Here is a 17,693-nt window from a genome sequence, read left to right on the forward strand (position 1 = left end):
CGGGCTGAAGGGGTTGCCGTAACTGGTGGGATTGTGCCTCTTCTATGTATGAAGTCTGCTCTGAGAGAAAGAAGTGTAATCTGTTTATGTGAGCCTACATGAATATAGGTGATCATAATTAAAAGGCACAGGCCGTGTGCAGAGCACCGCAAGTATCAGTGGTTGCTATGGACAATAGCCGTTTGACCGAGATGGGGATAGCTCAGCTGTGTATGAGTAGTCAGGGTCGGTTCTGTTTAGTTAAATCCCTAGCCTTGTCCAGGTGCTATGTTTAAGAGTTTCTTTTGGTGCTGTGCAACCTGTGAAAAGCAATAAAAACTGCATGTGTTTGTACCAAAACTGCATTGCCTGTGTGAATGCTACCTAAATGTTCCCATGCAGCGCCTACGTAGTCGTAGTGATGCAGGGAAGGGCCCAATAACCATAGACCTTCCCAGATTGATATCAGCTCTAGCTGTCTCCTTTACATTTGCTGGCTGTCAAAAATAAGGGGAACACCAGGTCAATTTTTTCATCTATTTTTTTATTTTATTAGGTTAATACATGTACAGTAATCACACATGCAAAGCACTAATTAGGTATCCGTGAGATATACATCTAACACCTAAACATCTGTCATTTCTATTCTGCATTCTATTCTGGTCCATGTCACACAGACGGCACACTGTCATCCGCGTGCGGTACGTATTGTCATCTGTGCTGTCGGGAAGAAAATGGACACGTCTATGTGTGGGGTCACACGGTTCGTATGAATACACGGACATGTGCGCAGCCCCATAGATTATAATAAGTGTGTGTGTGTAAAAATGTCCCTGGTACGTGTGAAAAACGATCACCACACCTACCGGAGACAATGACGTGTGAAGGGGGCCTTAGGCCTAATGCCCATCAGAGAGCATGAATCCCTACATTACATACAAATAGCTGACTAATTTCTGTCAAATCAGCAGAGTTTACACACAAATTTGTGAACAGACAGACCATGAAATTTAGTTGGGTGTTTGGCCTTTTGCACCCACAGATATTTTGCCAGTTTGTAACCTATTCTCCTCCTCGTCCATCCCCTATAATGAGGTTATACCCTATAGATGTGGTTTACACACTACAACCATTGTGATTAGCAGACAGGTTTTACAGTAGGTCAGGATCAGAACAATTGGCCATACAGGTCACACAGTATTGAGGGGAGTTAGTTTGCGTCACCTGCCTGGACTTGCTGAAGATCCACCTCATTTTGCATGTGACACTACTGTCCCTCAGCTGCTATCACACAAGTAGCCTTGCTTCCACCAATATTGACTGATTAGCCTTTTACATTACACATGGCACGCATCTCACCATTGCTCCGGTTTTGGCCAATGGAGCTATTGAAGCCTCATCAATGCAGATACACTCTTGTTGGTGTAGCCCAATGCTTTGACAATTGGCTGCCATGCTGGAGACGTCATTACCTCTAGAGCATGTGGTTATAAATATAAACCACCACATGGTGAAACATGTACAAGTCATTACTAACATTTAGATTTAAGTGGAGTTGACCTTTACTAGTTTATAATCAGTAGGACATGTGCCCTGTAACTACGGAGAAGAAATCTTTTTACCTCCGGGCTTTGAGCGCAATCTCATATTAAATCAAATGCCCTTTACTTAATCATCGGATTATCTCGAAGGCACAAACTTTTCACCTTTAGGAAGGAATGACCTTAAATCCAAAAACTTGACAAGACCTTATTTAACGTGACAGCTCTGGTGTCATTTAACACATTTTTTTATGGATTCTGGTTTGGTCAAGTGTTATTCACAAGGTGAGGAATATAAGCCATAGTCTTAAGGAATATAATGAGGAATAAAAGCCGTAGTCTCAGAAAACAAAAAGGAAGAATACAAACCATAGTCTCAAAAAGGAGGAATATAAACCATAGTCTCAGGTAATAATAGGAGGAATATAAACCATAGTCTCAGGTAATAATAGGAGGAATATAAACCATAGTCTCAGGTAATAATAGGAGGAATATAAACTATAGTCTCAGGTAATAATCTATATAAATAAAAATGTAAATGTTAGTTTGTTCAAAATCTTAAATCTCCCAAAGTTCTTCACCAATTACTTTGAAATTTTGCCACAATGTAGCATTCGAATACACGCATGTGTTTATATACACCAGCTGTTGGACGTAAAAGCAACACACGCTCTTTAGAAATCCAGATATGGATGGCTTCTCACATGGACTATTATATGTTGCATGTTCTAGAGTTGGCAAACCAGACAATCTCTAGATCTACACAGACAATGGAACAAAAAAAATATTGTATACCTACAAGCATTGTGAAATTAAATATTTTAGAAACGTGCGCCCTCTTTTCTTTTTCCATGTAACCAGACTGAACCACAGAAAAAAAAGGGTACAGATAGTAGGAGGAATAGAAAAAATAATCTCCAGGCTGCAGAAGACTCAAGTATAGGAACAAGACCTGAGCACCAAGATCTCTTACATGGAGGTCGGGAAGATGAGTTTTTGTTTCGTAAAATACAAATACAACTAAATAAGATTCATCTCTGACAGATTTTACTTTAAAATATTCCATCGAAAAAGTATTATCAGTAACTCGTCACAACTCTGTATAAAAGCCACACAAAGCAGAGCGTTCATGTCAAAATTGTCCTCCGAAGACTTAGAAACCTTCAGGACAAATGCCTGAGGGACTGAGCTATAAGATCTGGAGAACCAAATTCCTCCCATGACCAATGTGTAATAATACTAAAATCGAAACAAAATTATAAAGGTTTACAGGTCACCCTCATCTCCTCTATGGTGTAACTTTTCTCCTCCCCAAAAGGAAGTCAGTCACAGGCCGCTTCCTCCTACAATCCTGGTTTCTAGGAGCAGCAGCTCAATTTCAATACAGCCAAAAAGTCATCTTTGCTTGTTTAAAAGTTACTGCAAAACTTTTTTTTCCCCCAGAAAGGAGAGGGCTGTATGGTCAGACATCTGAATGGATTCAGTAAACAAAACAAACAAAAAAAGATGGTGGCTGAAAATATATATTTTTAAAAAGGTCTGCTAACCTAGATTTTGCTCCTCATGGAAGCATATATGCTGTGGCTTTCTAATGAATCAATTTCGGTACATGGGACTATATCTGAGTCAACCAAGTCAAGAAGTGGAGAGGAGCAGCGACACCATCCTCTCATCACTTGCATCTACTCTGTTCCTTTTGTGTCAATCAAAGGCAGTACAGTACAGCTGTCACTGGGACATTAACCTCCGCCTGCAAGTGATAAGAAAATACAAGTGGTAATTGAGTGTTATCTTTCTACAGTCTAGTGTGTTTGGCCACTTTAGGTCAACACACATGCAAATAAATAATAAAATATTAGTTTGCACAAGGATTACAATGACAACTCTTTTGCATATGCCCTACTAGGGCACATGATTGTCATTAATGAGGCTCCTTGCTCTTAAAAGTCCTACAGCCTTAAAGGGGTATTCCCATCTTCAAGATTCTGTCCCAATATCTAGTAGGTGTAATAACATTATCAAATTAGAACTACTATACTACATTTCTATGTCTCTTTCCTTATGTGCAGGGCATTGCAGTAGCTTAGGCATCTATGGTTACAACCACTCAGTGACAGTTAGCTAGTTGCTGTAACCATGGATACCCAAGCTACTGCAATGCCCTGCATATGAGGAAAGACATAAAAATGTAGTGTAGTTCTTCTGATTTGCTAATTGGAGAACAACTGCTGCTACTACTACTACTAATTGGGATACAATCTTGGAGATGGGAATACCGCTTTAAGTTACTAAACGGTAACTGATTTGTAGTATAACTGCACTTTCATGAAAAGCCAAAGTAAAAGCGCTTTCTTACTCCCTACAAATTAAAACTGCTTTTGGTGCACATTCTAGTCTAATATGCACAGGAACTTTCTGAAGTTATTCCTGCTTGGTAACTAGCCACTCACTCTTGAACTGGGTGGTTCTTCATTCTGACTGCACTATAGGTGTTGGAACCCCCCCCCCCCCTTCCCAACATGCAATACTCCTGCCATTGTTTAATGGCTTGCATGCCCTGTATTGTATAACCACCTCTCAGTTATGCCTGTTAGAGTTGCAAGAAGTGGGAGGGAGATAAAGAGCAGCCCCGACTTTTTGAAATCCGCCTGGGGTGTGTGAGTGGCAAAGAGGCACACTGCAGCTAAAGATGACAGTCATACAGATGACATATCAAGTTCACACACACATGGAATTATATACTTAACAAGAAAGTGTGAAACAACTGAAAATGTCTTATACTCTAGGTTCTTCAAAGTAGCCACCTTTAGCTTTGATGACTGCTTTGCACACTCTTGGCATTCTCTTGATGAGCTTCAAGAGGTAGTCACCGGAAATGGTCTTCCAACAATCTTGAAGGAGTTCCCAGAGATGCTTAGCACTTGTTGGCCCTTTTGCCTTCACTCTGCGCTCCAGCTCACCCCAAACCATCTCGATTGGGTTCAGGTCTGGTGACTGTGGAGGCCAGGTCATCTGGCGTAGCACCCCATCATTCTCTTTCTTGGTCAAATAGCCCTTACACAGCCTGGAGGTGTGTTTGAGGTCATTGTCCTGTTGAAAAATAAATGATGGTCCAACTAAATGCAAACCGGATGGAATAGCATGCCGCTGCAAGATGCTGTGGTAGCCATGCTGGTTCAGTATGCCTTCAATTTTGAATAAATTCCCAACAGTGTCACCAGCAAAGCACCCCCACACCATCACACCTCCTCCTCCATGTTTCACGGTGGGAACCAGGCATGTATAGTCCATCCGTTCACCTTTTCTGTGTCGCACAAAGACAAGGTGGTTGGAACCAAAGATCTCAAATTTGGACTCATCAGACCAAAGCACAGATTTCCACTGGTCTAATGTCCATTCCTTGTGTTCTTTAGCCCAAACAAGTCTCTTCTGCTCGTTGCCTGTCCTTAGCAGTGGTTTCCTAGCAGCTATTTTACCATGAAGGCCTGCTGCACAAAGTCTCCTCTTAACAGTTGTTGTAGAGATGTGTCTGCTGCTAGAACTCTGTGTGGCATTGACCTGGTCTCTAATCTGAGCTGCTGTTAACCTGCGATTTCTGAGGCTGGTGACTCGGATAAACTTATCCTCAGAAGCAGAGGTGACTCTTGGTCTTCCTTTCCTGGGGTGGTCCTCATGTGAGCCAGTTTCTTTGTAGCGCTTGATGGTTTTTGCAACTGCACTTGGGGACACTTTCAAAGTTTTCCCGATTTTTCGGACTGACTGACCTTCATTGTTTAAGGAATGATGGCCACTCGTTTTTCTTTACTTAGAATTTGTATTATGGCAAGAAAAAAGCAGCTAACAGTCTATTCAGTAGGACTATCAGCTGTGTATCCACCTGACTTCTGCACAACACAAGTGATGGTCCCAACCCCATTTATAAGGCAAGAAATCCCACTTATTAAACCTGACAGGGCACACCTGTGAAGTGAAAACCATTTCCGGTGACTACCTCTTGAAGCTCATCAAGAGAATGCCAAGAGTGTGCAAAACAGTCATCAAAGCAAAAGGTGGCTACTTTGAAGAACCTAGAATATAAGACATATTTTCAGCTGTTTCACACTTTTTTGTTAAGTATATAATTCCACATGTGTTAATTCATAGTTTTGATGCCTTCAGTGTGAATGTACAATTTTCATAGTCATGGAAATACAGAAAAATCTTTAAATGAGAAGGTATGTCCAAACTTTTGGTCTGTACTAATAAAATTATATATATATATATATATATATATATATATATATATATATATATATATATATATATATATATATATATATATATATATATATATTTTTTTTTTTTTTTGGGGGGGGGGGGGTTGGGGGGGTAAGACAACATCATTTTAAATAAAAGTGATTTATAGATTTCACATTTAGCACATTATCTATCAAATTAGACAAAGTTGTCTGAAAGTCAAGCGATCATTTTAAATTTCATGCCTGCGATGTGCCAACCGGTGCTATGCAGAGGCAGTAAACATATTCCATTACAGGATTTCACCGCCTGGTATCCTGAACATTAGTGTCACTATACTACCACCTTTCCTCATACAGAGCTTTAGCCGGGTGAGAACGCCTAGTAAACACACAAAGCCTTAGCTCTCTAACTTTATAACTTCTGTATACAGAGCACTCGGCACAGGATCTCTAGAAAAGCACAAGCTAATTCATAGGATCTTTTCCTTACAGTCACCCAGGGATATGCAGCCACTTCACAACAGCCAGCCATGCATCTGCCTACCTTAGAAGCGATCCACTTGATAAGTATCAGAGCTATTGACCAGAGTAATGCAATTCCCATCGAGTCACACAAAACACTGCATCATAGGCTGTTCTCGTACCTCGGGCAGCAGGAACAGGTTCTCGGGGAGCGCTAAGTGACAAGCAATCTGTGACATGAGCTTCCAGCAGCTGCACTAACACTGCAGTCACCTGATTACTGTGGGCACCGCCGTCTCACAGCACAGCAGAACCCAGGGGGCAGCAGCAGGAGCCAACACACAGTTAGGCTACCCCCACACCTTCAGTATTTGGTCAGTATTTTACATCAGTATTTGTAAGCCAAAATCAGGAGTGGAACAATCAGAGGATAAGTATAATAGAAACACGTCACCACTTCTGTATTTGTAAGCCAAAACCAAGAGTGCGTGAAAAATGCAGAAGTAAAATACTGACCAAATACTGAACGTGTGAACGTGGTCTTACAAGGAGACTAAAAATGACCCAGCACACATAACACCACATTATAGGCTGCCATACATAAGCGCGCGGTTCCCCGGCACTGCAGGCTGCCATTCACACACGCGCGCTTCCCCAGCACTATTGGCTGCCACACACACACACACTTCCCCAGCTCTATAGGCCGCCATTCACACACGTGCTTCCTCTGGGATCCCGGCTGCAGAATACTTTAGGTTAATAGAAACAAGCCAAGCAGTAGTCATCACACAATACTTTTGACTCCCCAGTTCCCTGAAAAGTCCACATCATTGCAAATACCCATAACAGGCAACATCACCCACAACACATGCAAGCGTTAAGTTGCCAAGTCGGAAGTGCACAGCTCCCATGCAGGAGAGGCATCCGGTATCGCACAAATATCTGGGAAACAAAACAGCCCAATCGGCTGGCTGCATCTTCCACCACTGAATTTTTGCCGACTTCTGGAGATGGGGGTGAATGTTGACCTTTTAGCACAATGTTCTTTTTAGGTCCAAAGTTTGGGTCCTAAATCTACAGTCACAAACAGCAAGAATACTGCACAGATTTCTTTGTGGTGCAGCATAATCTATTAACAGATATGCCTTAAGGCAGGGTTCCCCAACTCCAGTCCTCAAGGCCCACCAACAGGTCATGTTTTCAGGATTTCCTTAGTATTGCACAGGTGATGGAATTATTGCCTGTGCAGGTGATGCAATTATCACCTGTGTAATACTAAGGAAATCCTAAAAACATGACCTGTTGGTGGGCCTTGAGGACTGGAGTTGGGGAACCCTGCCTTAAGGCTATGTGCCCACGATGCAGAAATGCTGCATATTTTTTCCGCTTCTCCCTGGCAGGAAAAACGCATGCGGTTTTTACATGCGTTTTTCCCGCCAGGTAGAAGAGTTTGTCAAGCGTTTTTGCATGCGGGTTATCGAGCGCTTTTCCAAGCGATTTTAGCATCACTTGGAAAGTGCTTGACAACTTGGTCACACTATATAAATCCATGCAACCGGCATGGATTTATAGTAGTGTGACCAAGTTATTTATTTATTTTTTTTTAAACTAAGAATGGTAAAAAATAAAGACTATACTTACCTTCTGAAGTCCTCCCAGTGTTTTCTCTGCTGCGTCCGGCGTCTTGGGCGGCTCGCGGTGGAGTGAAGGACCTGTGGTGACGTCATTGAGTCATGTGACAGGTCACATGACACAATGACGTCATGGCAGGTCCTTCACAACACTGCAACCCATACAGCAGACCAGACGGAAGGGAGAAAACACTGAGAGGACATCGGAAGGCAAGTATAATCTTTATTTTTTATTTTAAATTCTTTTTTTTTACAGTTTCTATTGTACCTGGGTCTGGATGAGTCTTCTCTCCTCCTGACCTGGGTATCATCCGCACATTGAACCGTGTGATATCCGCTTGTGCACATGTAGTGATGCGGATGTCACGCGGTCCAATGCAAGTCAATGGCGGCGATTATGCTGCGTGTCCGCAAAATTAATGGACATGCTGTGTATTTTTCCACAATGATAATCCGCAGTGGAAATTTGCACAGCACATGCGGATTATCACTGGGGACCATGGGGCATGTATTACCAAGCGTTTTCTAAGCGTTTTCGCTGCGAAAATTCCGCGGCAAAAACGCTTGAAAAACTCATAGTGGGAACGCAGCCAAATGGCTGAAAAATTTAAAGGAGGAGAGGTCTGGGGAATTTTGTGTTTTCCCCAAAGGGTTGCAGAAGATGAGGATGAGAATATAAAATAAAATTAAAAAAAAACAAAAAAAAAACACCACACACCTCCCCTACTCATGCGGTCTCTCTGCCACTTCTAGTTTGTCGGCCGGCTGCGGCGGTGACATCACGCTTATTGTGCACGTTGCCGATGCAGCCAATCACCAGGTTCCACAGCTTTGCCCATGTAGACAACACAGCCGCTGAGTCCAGTGATTAGCTGCAGCGATGATGTGCACTGTAGTCGTGACATCACTGTCAACATAAAACGTACCATTTAGAATTAATGGAGAAGTCCACTACTGACAATCCCTGCGTAATCGCTACTGGGCCCCAAATTTATACTCCCTTTTCGCAGATGCACCGCACTTGGGACATTGGCGCGGCTATTCCCAGGGGGTCATGTGACAATATGGAATCACAAGACTGATGTGGCTGCTGATCTACTGGAACCATTACCATTTCGGCAGAGCAGTCGCAGCTCTGATAGAATTAAGATGAGCTGCAGCCAATCGGTATCTGCTGATTGTTGTGCTATGCGTCTGCTGCAGCTAATGTCACATGACCCACCAAGAATAGCAGAGCCGACATGACTTTAACAGCACTAGAGGGAGGCGAATGAGTTTTCTTTTTATTTCATGAGCAGTTAATGAGGGGTTGACCAGTAGAGATGAACAAACCTTTCAAGGTTCGGTTCTGTTTGGCGAACGTCCCGATGTTCTTCGAACATATCTGAAACCCATTGGGTTCAATGGGAGGCAAAACCAAAAGCATAGACAACAACTTTAGGGGGGGGGGGGGGGGGAGGACAGGAAAATCTGCCAAAACAGCTCAAATTAAGGGCAGACACCAGGAAAAGTGGCATCAATTGATCCAGAGTACAAATCGTATAATTGCGCAGCATGGATGCATGGGACAGGGCTTGGAGCAGCATTTCTAGCTTAAACATTGATCAGTGACAGGTACATGAGTGACAGGCATAGGCCTGGTGCACTGAGAGGTCTGTCAAATTCAGGTAACACACATGAAGGAGACCCAACATTTCCAAAAATTAGGGCAGACACCACTAATGTGGCAATTTCCCCAGAGTAGAAATAGTATAATGGGGCTCTGACACCTCTTCCACTACATGAAACCCACCAAATGGAGACCCAACCAGGAGTCTCCACATTTCAAGAAATTGTTAGTTTCATCAAGCAGCAGCAACAGCAGCAGGCACAGAAGCCATGAAAAAAGTGTCACAGACTGCAATAATGCGAGATCAACGCAGCACATTAAAAACTACAACATTGCCTAGTCTGTACAGTCTGCTATTGGGGTGCAAAAGTCATTAGAGATCCATGACTTGTTCATCTGGATGAAAGTTAGGCAGTCTACTCAAAAAAAAAAAACTGTCCGCCGCTCCTCTGACCTCTCTCCACCCCGCTCCACTATCCTAGCCAAAGTCCTAACAAGCATTAGTGGAGACGAGATCATTTACAGAACTTTGGTCGAATTTTGCAGATTGAGGAAAATGCTCGGGGATCCGAACATGAATCCGAGTGTGTAATGTTCGTGCCGACTGAGATTGGTGAACGTTTTCCAAACAAGTTCACTCATTTCTAGTGAATAGCAGTCTTAACAAGACAAGTATAAAAGTGAAAGGATGCGAATAAAAAATGTCATTACCAAATACAGTGTAAAACCTCATCCATCCTGGCAACACAGTGGTTTACAACATTTTCTTGCATAAGGTCAAATTTCCTTAGGTTTACTCTAAAGAAGTGTAGGAAAAGGTATTTTATCTGTGTGTCGTGTCACAACTGAATGTTAACAGTTCTACATGACTACAAGAAGATATTAATGAGCAATTACAATAATAATAAAAAAAAAATAATAATAAGAAAAGTATAAACTAGACTGACATATTTATCCACACTGGCAGAATAAAATCCAAGTATTGCAGAAAGCTTCAGGAGTCCCCAACTAACTGCAGGCACATCATGAAAGTTAATTCCAATCAAAATGCGCACACACACACACACACACACACACACACACACACACACACACACACACACAGCAAATTTGACATAATTTCACACAAAACCCCCCAAATAATGGTCTGGACTAAATTGTTGATACCTTTCCAAAACTGTGGGTAAACATCTTTGTTTCAAGCATGTGATGCTCATTCAAACTCACCTGTGGCAAGTAATAGGTGTGGGCAATATGAAAGTCACCTGAAACCAGATAAAAAGGGGAGAAGTTGACAATCTTTGCATTGTGTCTGTTTTGTCACTAAGCATGGAGAACAGAAAGAGGAGAAGAGAAGTGTGAGGATTTGAGAACCAAAATTGTTGAACAATAATCAACAATCTCAAGGTTACAAGTCCAGAGATCTTGATGTTCCTTTGTCCACAGTGCGCAACATAAAATCAAGAAATTTACAATCCATGGAACTATAGCTAATCTCCCTGGATGTGGACGGCAGAGAAAAATTGATGAAAGGTTGCAACACAGGATAGTCCAGATGGTGGATAAGCAGCCCCAATCAAGTTCCAAAGAAATTAAGCTGTCCTGCAGGCTTAGGGTGCATCAGTGTCAGAATGAACTATCCGTCAACATTTGAATGAAATGAGACGCTGCGGCAGGAAACCCAGGATGCTAACAGACATAAAAAGCTAGATTGCAGTTTGACAAATTGTACGTGAGTAAGCCAAAATCCTCCTGAGAAAGCGTCTAGTGGTGAGAAGAGTCATAGATCGAGCTTTTTTGGTAAAGCACATCATTCTACCGTTTACCAAAAATGAAATGAGGCCTACAAAGTAAAGAACATAGTACCTACAGTTACATATGGTGGAGGTTCAAAGTGGTTTTGGTGTTATTTTTGCTGCCTCTGGCACTGGGAGCCATGTTGGTGTGCAAGGCATCATGAAATCTGAAGCTTGCCAAAGGATTTTGGGTCACAATGTAGTGCCCAGTGTCAGAAAGCTGGGTTTACGTTCTAGGTCATGGGTCTTCCAGCAGGACAATGATCCCAGCATTCTTCAAGAAGCACCTAGAAATGGATGGAAACAAAGCGCTGGTGAATTCTGAAGTGGGCAGCAATGAGTCCGGATCTAAATCCCATTGAACACCTGTGGAGAGATCTTAAAATTGCTACTGGGAGAAGGCCCCTTCTAATATGAGAGACCTGGAGCAATTTTCAAAAGGAGAGTGGTCCAACATTCCAGTTGAGAGGTGCAAGAGGCCTGTTGATGGTTATAGGAAGCGATTGATTGCAGTTATTTATTCCAAAGGGTGTGCAACCAAATATGAAGCAAAGGGCGCCAACAGTTTTGTCCAGCCCAATTTTGGGGTTGTTTGTGAAATTATTTACAATTTGCGTTTTTTTTTGTGCTGTTCCAATGCACACAAAGAAAATAAACATTAGTATAACAAAACATGTGTAACTGTAATAATTTTCTGGGAGAAATACTTAATTTTCTGAAACCATTTCAAAAGGTGCCAAAACTTCGGCCATGACTGTATCTGTCAGGGACTCCCTCCAGCCACCAGGACACCTGTCAGACTTGGCACCAGCCTTAACGCTGCGTGTAGATCACTTGTCCAAATTAGGCCACCTCATCTGCATTGACATCAGTGCTTATAATTTTGGAATCCAAATAGACAGAAATAGCTCCTCCATTACAGAGCAGGGTATACAGACACCGTATCTGCAAGACCAGGAGTCAGAAGACATTACACCGACACATACAAGAACCTGACATGGGCTGATACCGGGATGTTTACATAGTAATAACAAGGGATCACTTTAGATCCAGTGGTCAGGCATTGCCTAATGTGCTGCTAGAGAGGAAGGATTCATTTATTGAACATATGGATACGTGTGAATACAGTAGACTGGAACCACTGGTCTGCACTTACATCAGATTTGTAGAATCTCTGACCTTCTATACCTACAACCCCTTCACCTATTGGGGTGCTTTCACACAAATATTTTTTTTCTTTTAGGACCATTTGCACGCAAGAAGCCATTAAAGTACTTTTAAAGCATATTTGCAATAGGGATCTCACCCAGAGGGGGGTTGAGAAGACTCTCTCATGCTTCTGTGCTTTCAGGAATCTGCTCCCTGCACTGTCAGACTTGTATGAAGGAGATTATGTTGTGCACCTTGGGGGTGGGGAGTCCTCTTATGATGACCCGAACTGAGCAAACTCTACCAGCTGATCGCCCACTATGAGGACAGAATGGAATAACGCCAAGGGCTGCTAGGGAGCATACTAAGAAGATAAAGGCTTGGTATTTATTGAATGCAGAATGGTTTTGTCATTTACATTTAGTAAAAACTATTTATTGCACATTTTCTGCTTGGTTAAAAGTATTCTTTATGGTGGCACAACCCCTTTAACTCATTCTGCAGCCGCTATGTACTGTGATGCATAACAGCGACAAAAGCCAAAATGGTTCACTTTTCAAAACTACATTTAATTGAACAAAAAAAAAAACACCCCAAAGAGATGTACATATACTGTTCCAACAAAGCTGACTGCATTTGGATTACTCCACCTCACATGAGTATAGTAGCACATGGTTACAAATGGTGAAAAGGTTGAAACATTTTATAAATCTTAAAATGTGATTTCTATCTATATGTCACTGAAAAGACTAAAAATTGTCAGTTAACATCAGAGTCATAATGCAAGGTTAATGTCCCCTATAGGACTTTATTCAGACTGAGAAAAACTGCCTGCGTATTGCTCCGCTACATCCAAGGTCTCCTGGAGGAGCCCTGGCAGGTCCTACATAAGGCATACTCGTCACCCCTCCCGGATTGTCCACGTGGCTCCCACAATGGAGGAGCATTTTAGACCATAAAATGGGCACTCATGTCTATGTGGAGCACAACAAAAAAAAAAAAAAAAAAAACTGCATCTAGGTACCAAGGTTCTTCCTAAAACATGTGGTAAATTAAAATGTACAGCTGCTGCCAAATGACCCCTCTCTCAGAATTTCTCCTCTTTCTATATGGAGAATGTAGCCCATAGACGTTAGATTCTAGGCAGTATCCGCTGACCTTTCTATGTGTTTGTATGGCCTGCCTTAGCTTTGCATAGTCGTCTAAGGTCCCTCACACGTCTGTCTAGTGACAGCTCGGATTCGTACAAGTGCGTTTTATTGCCAGCACAAGGTCTGTCTGAAGACTGGGACTACTGTGCTGTATATTTGCATATCAGGATCACACAATAAACCATACGGCAGATTACATCTTTGTTCCATCATTAGTGTTGGCGCTGTTGGGCCTGAGGAATGATTAACCAGTTATCGGGACAGTAGTAAGCACACTATTAGGTTGTAATATTTACCCTCAGTCATGGAGTAACAATAGGATGTGGCCTGTGATGACCTTGAGCACACAACCCTGCAGTAAGTCTACAGCGAATGTTTACCCTTATGAGCGAGGACAGGAGAAATCCTCATCTGTCAGCAGTCAAAGCAGCAGGAACTGTACGCAAGGCCAGGGGTTTGTTGGGACTTGCATTGCAACGGCTGCCATTCACCAGAAAGAGACATTCTGCCATTTACACACTACAGGTCACTTTCCTCTGAACTTTCTCGACATCGGGGCAGAGTTTGTAAAGCCTCCACATGGTAATGTAATGATCAGCAGATACTGCAACAAGCCGACGCGTGCAGGTCCGGCCACTCTCAGCCACTGCTACAAGGCGTCGTGCGCAGGTCCGGCCACTCTCAGCCACTGCTACAAGGCGTCGTGCGCAGGTCCGGCCACTCTCAGCCACTGCTACAAGGCGTCGTGCGCAGGTCCGGCCACTCTCAGCCACTGAACCAGTGACACGGAAGTGAATGCTACTCAAGGGAAAAAAGGTATTATCAAACATTGGTCATTACTAGTGCACTGGTTGAGTAGCGCTTCTAATTGCTCCCAAGTCCTACATCTGATCTGTGTAAATTAGGGACGTCTAGCTACAAGATGGGCCGAAAAAGACCACATACCCTGATGGTCTGATCTCATTTTCTGCAGTGTTTACCTTTTTTGAGGCGGCACAAAAACGCAGTCTACCTCCTCAAAAATGCAGACACTTGGAAAATTACATCAGAGACTATCGGCTCCATTAAAGTCAATGACCCAGTCAGCAGAATCCTGATTCCTGTTTTAAGGGGTTAAGTTGGGAGCCCTGATGGAGCCACTGACTAAATTATAAGCCAGGCTACACTGATCCTTAGGAGACGTTCAATGGCTCTAATAAACCCCTTTTATCAATACAGATTGCCTTCAAATATGAAATTATATTTAGTCTATAAAACAGAAACACACAGAATATATTGATAGACCGCAAAGTATCCTGTCCCCCTCATGCTGCTAACTAATCTGGACAGAAATTATATAAAACATGGGAAGCAGAGGCTGAATGTATGACGTAGCGTGTAATACGTCAATGGGATCATGTCAGATAAAAGCTCAGGGTCAGTTAACGCTAAACTCTAGCAAGTTAAAAGGGAATGTGTCATTAGAAAACACCATGTAAAAAAAAAAAAAAAAAAAAAAAAAAAAAAAAAAAAAAGTAATTTTAAACTCTTCTATAACACACACACACATATATATATATATATATATATATATATATATATATATATATATATATATATATATATATATATATATATATATATATATATATATATATATATATATATATATATATATATATATATATATATATATATATATATATATATATATATATATATATATATACACACACACACCCCCCAAAAGTTTGGACACGCCTCCTTTTAAAGATTTTTCTGTATTTTCATGACTATGAAAATTGTACATTCACACTGAAGGCATCAAAAATATGAATTAACACATGTGGAATTATATACTTAACAAAAAAGTGTGAAACAACTGAAAATATGTCTTATATTCTAGGTTCTTCAAAGTAGCCACCTTTTGCTTTGATGACTGCTTTGCACACTCTTGGCATTCTCTTGATGAGCTTCAAGAGGTAGTCACCGGAAATGGTTTTCACTTCACAGGTGTGCCCTGTCAGGTTTAATAAGTGGGATTTCTTGCCTTATAAATGGGGTTGGGACCATCGGTTGTGTTGTGCAGAAGTCTGGTGGATACACAGCTGATAGTCCTACTGAATAGACTGTTAGAATTTGTATTATGGCATCTCTACAACAACTGTTAAGAGGAGACTTTGTGCAGCAGGCCTTCATGGTAAAATAGCTGCTAGGAAACCACTGCTAAGGACAGGCAACAAGCAGAAGAGACTTGTTTGGGCTAAAGAACACAAGGAATGGACATTAGACCAGTGGAAATCTGTGCTTTGGTCTGATGAGTCCAAATTTGAGATCTTTGGTTCCAACCACCATGTCTTTGTGCGACTCAGAAAAGGTGAACGGATGGACTCTACATGCCTGGTTCCCAGCGTGAAGCATGGAGGAGGAGGTGTGCTGGTGTGGGGGTGCTTTGCTGGTGACACTGTTGGGGATTTATTCAAAATTGAAGGCATACTGAACCAGCATGGCTACCACAGCATCTTGCAGCGGCATGCTATTCCATCCGGTTTGCGTTTAGTTGGACCATCATTTATTTTTCAACAGGACAATGACCCCAAACACACCTCCAGGCTGTGTAAGGACTATTTGACCAAGAAAGAGAGTGATGGGGTGCTACGCCAGATGACCTGGCCTCCACAGTCACCAGACCTGAACCCAATCGAGATGGTTTGGGGTGAGCTGGACCGCAGAGTGAAGGCAAAAGGGCCAAAAAGTGCTAAGCATCTCTGGGAACTCCTTCAAGATTGTTGGAAGACCATTTCCGGTGACTACCTCTTGAAGCTCATCAAGAGAATGCCAAGAGTGTGCAAAGCAGTCATCCAAGCAAAAGGTGGCTACTTTGAAGAACCTAGAATATAAAGACATATTTTCAGTTGTTTCACACTTTTTTGCTAAGTATATAATTCCACATGTGTTAATTCATAGTTTTGATGCCTTCAGTGTGAATGTACAATTTTCATAGTCATGAAAATACAGAAAAATCTTTAAAAGGAGGCGTGTCCAAACTTTTGGTCTGTACTAAAATAGATAGATAGATAGATAGATAGATAGATAGATATACATACATACATACATACACACAGTCTTAAAATGTTCGACTGTCACTTAGGTCAACAGGTTCACACTTCCGGTTCTCATCACAGCCAGGGTTACAAGATAGATATATATCTTTAAGGCCATCTGAATTAGGCCTTACACCCAACATAGAACAATGGCATACTCCTAAATAAGAAATCAGTGTTACAGACCTACTGGTACACCAGCCATTTAAAGGGTTATTCCCAACGCTATAGGGACAAAAATAATACTTGATAAGACGGCCACGTTTCAGCTATGTACATTAGTGCAAATATCTGAGGCTCACTGTTGATAATGGGAGAAATATTAGTTTGCGTTTAACCCACTTAATTTTAGACCCCAGTTCTCCGCATCGATGGGGGTCCCAGTGGCTGAGCAAAAAGTGGCCATCTAATCCTGTGAATAACCCTCTACAGGAGCCAAAAGAGCTCTGGTATTGTGGGGTTAAACACAAGAGTATTTTCTCCCTTATCAACAGTGAGATATTTGCACTAGTAATGTACACAAGTGAAACATGTGGCCTTCTTATCAAATATTGGTTTTATCATTACAATAACATACAACTGCTCTTTTCTGGGAGAAGTTAAAGGGAACCTGGAACAACAAGCAGCACGAATCAGAGCCTGGCTGTGGGATTGCAGGTATTTCTGTCTTTCTCGGAAACCCTACAGAAAAAACATGGGTTAAGTCACTTTCCTTTTTTGTCTTAGTTGCTGTTTTTTGCTGCCAAATTAATCAAAGTTGGCATAAAGTCAAAAAATAGGCCTTCTTCCCATCTAACTTTTGGTGCCAAAAGTTGCAATTGATTAATTAAGTTAAAACATCTAGAATTGCTAAACTGCATCCACAAAGCGGAAATGAGAAAAGAATAAAAAAAATAAAAAGACGAGCAAATAGACTTGAAAAAAGGTGCAAATAGAATAATGAATTGGGTGTAACCAAAAAACAGGTGCAAGAGGAAATGATAAATCAGGGCCGTAGTCTGACAGATCTCTCCAACGCCTTCACAATCAACCGGTTTGGAGAGGGAAGAAGTTC

The 17,693-nt window shown here is 41.8% G+C and overlaps 1 protein-coding gene across 6 annotated transcripts in view; it reads right to left on the bottom strand.

Moving 5' to 3' along the window:
* The window catches only part of PDE7A (phosphodiesterase 7A), an 87,583-nt gene that overhangs the window by 37,625 nt on the left and 32,265 nt on the right, over positions 1–17,693 (bottom strand). For 2 of the 6 annotated variants that reach the window (XM_073679373.1, XM_073679374.1), the window contains exon 2: positions 10,688–10,725. The exons of 2 other annotated variants lie outside the window; for them this stretch is intronic. In XM_073679373.1, the coding sequence (XP_073535474.1) occupies positions 10,688–10,725 (38 nt within the window). Of the gene's footprint in view, positions 1–6,302; positions 6,378–10,687; positions 10,726–17,693 lie in introns of those variants that run through there. 2 more of the 6 variants (XM_073679372.1, XM_073679371.1) reach the window with 1 other exon arrangement.

Source organism: Phyllobates terribilis, unplaced genomic scaffold, assembly GCF_046119375.1.
Source record: "Phyllobates terribilis strain yellow unplaced genomic scaffold, ASM4611937v1 Scaffold_4__5_contigs__length_816908805, whole genome shotgun sequence".
Lineage (NCBI taxonomy): Eukaryota > Metazoa > Chordata > Amphibia > Anura > Dendrobatidae > Phyllobates > Phyllobates terribilis.